Source organism: Eurypyga helias, unplaced genomic scaffold, assembly GCF_000690775.1.
Source record: "Eurypyga helias isolate BGI_N326 unplaced genomic scaffold, ASM69077v1 scaffold26683, whole genome shotgun sequence".
Taxonomy (NCBI): Eukaryota; Metazoa; Chordata; class Aves; order Eurypygiformes; family Eurypygidae; genus Eurypyga; species Eurypyga helias.
In genome coordinates, this window is record NW_010240968.1 from 903 (window position 1) to 3140 (window position 2238).

Sequence of the window (2238 nt, forward strand, 5' to 3'; positions counted from 1 at the left end):
TGATGGGCACCTCACTGTCAGGGTCCCAGTGAGCTTCCCCCTGAAAATCAGAATAATCCTGTTAGTGCTTCTGCTTAAATGAGTGAATAAATATTTCACTTGGTTAGAGTATTATCTATTCTAATGCAATTATTGGCTGAACTTAATCTTACTTTCAATTAGTTTTATAATGCTTATGAATCGTTACCTCATTTTTGCAAGGAAGAAGGATGCATTTCTTCGAGGGAGAGACTAGTGCCAGCATATGAGTCGTCCACTTAACCTGGTCACATAATCTCATTGTTAACTTGGAGAATCCTGCTGTCACTAAAACTTTTATGTGATTGCTGTGAATGTATCATGTCCCACTGTATCTTTTAAAAAGTCATTATATGTAGAAATATACTCTAAATACTTAAATGAAAAACAGGTAGAGTTCTTAATTATATGTCTGTAATATCTAAAATGGCTGAAACATGATTTGGTGTTTTGTTGTTGGTTTTTTTTTTTTCCTTTCTAGCAAACTTCTGAAGAGAAACAAGACTGAAACAGGGCTGCAGGGAGTGACTGGAGAATGGTTTGAAGAAATACAAAGGAAAAAATTTCAGAATTACATTGATGTCAATAGAATGCTAAAACCACCATTAGAGCATCAGCTAAGGAAGAGCAAAATCCCCAGTGAGTTGCATTTTTCCATTTCCTTACCTATATGATAATGGTCACCAAACCAATGTCTTAGAGCATTTCAGAGTGTAATAGCTAAGGAGTTTCTCAAATCGCACTGAGTTTCTTCTCATGTCAAAGTTTTACCAAAGAGATGTTTTCAAAATTACTGTTTCTTGAGGCAGGTTCTGTTAAAAATACAGCTGGGACTCACAAGAGAAAATCCCTGGATATTCTTAACCCTTAGTTAGAATCACAGAACCGCTCAGGTTGGAAGGATATTGGAAGGTCATCTGGTCCAACCTTATGTGGGAAAGGGAGTCTGGATGAGATTACCTACTGCCCTGACCAGTTGCATCTTCTAAACTTCCAGTGATGGGGAGTCCACCACGTCCCTGGGGAGGTTGTTCCAGTGATTGATCATCCTCACTGTAAAAAAATTCTTTCTAATCACAATGAACTTGCTGCAATTATAGTAAATACAGTGGTGGCTTCCCAGTCAAAGCAGTAATGTTTACTTTGTACAAAAACCGTTTCAGTTTTACTTACTTTTCCTAAAGAAACTAGAAGCACCTTAGAATCATAGAATCATAGAACAGTTTGGGTTGGAAGGGACCTTAAAGATCATCTAGTTCCAACCCCCCTGCCATGGGATGACAACCTTGATGACATTTGGGGTAAGCAGGTAGTCTAGGTTTGGGGGAGAGAGGTTTGACTGTACCAGTGGGAAACTTTTCCTGGTAACTGTGGGGTAAAGGCATGACAGTGCTGATTATCAGGGAAGGTGACAAAGTTTGGAAATTCGGGCTGACCAGGAAGCAACTTCTGGAGATCTCATTTCACAAGTTCTGTTTCCCATCCACAATGAACTTGCATAAGAAACATGGAGTCTCTGTACCAAGCATGGCATTCTGTACTGTCTTTTTCATCTTCTATACAAATGATTTTCATGCATAATATATGCTTTTATTCCATTTACATCTCTGCATGTTTTTCACTGACCTCTTCCTATTTGTGCTTCATAGCAACTGGAAGCAGAATGATGTATTTCAAAAGAAAAGTGAAATCCTAAAAAATATTCCTGAAACCACGGACCTACGCAGAACAGATCTGTCTTTCCTGACCGTTTTTCCCCAACGTCTCCTCTTGTCCACAGCTATCTGCTGTTTTTCTTGCAGACACAGTCTAATTGATGCATTAGCTCACTAAACTCTGTGTCATTGCTCTCTCCTATTTACCTTTGAAAGCTGCTGTTTCTATTTCTGATCTGAAGAAAGGGTTGTGTGCCACAGAGGCTTGTCTGGTATTTCCAACTGTGTAAGTTGGTTTAACAAACGGTACTACTTCTACCCGCAAGCCCTGGTCTGTCTGCATCCCTAGACCGTCCTGGCTATGGCAGAGAGCTGTTAGGACTGTCTTGATGTCACCCTCATTGTCAGGTCATTGGATAAGCCATTTTCAGACTGTTGTACTGATTCAGGCATGTGATGTTTTAAATTTAAAAAAAACAATGCAGTGCCTTATTCCTGAGTGTAGTCTTGTTTCTTTATGTCCTCTGGTTTCCTGTGGCATGTTTTAATAGAGACCTTGCAGTTT

General features: G+C 39.4%; 1 protein-coding gene across 1 annotated transcript in view; it reads left to right on the forward strand.

The window, feature by feature from the left end:
* Window positions 1-506: 506 nt before the first annotated feature.
* Window positions 507-2238, forward strand: part of EXPH5 (exophilin 5) — a gene marked incomplete at its 5' end in the record, with an annotated part of 15761 nt that continues 14029 nt past the window's right edge. Inside the window, one exon of the mRNA XM_010148614.1 lies at window positions 507-657. Within this exon, the coding sequence (XP_010146916.1) occupies window positions 507-657 (151 nt within the window). The remainder of the gene's footprint in view (window positions 658-2238) is intronic.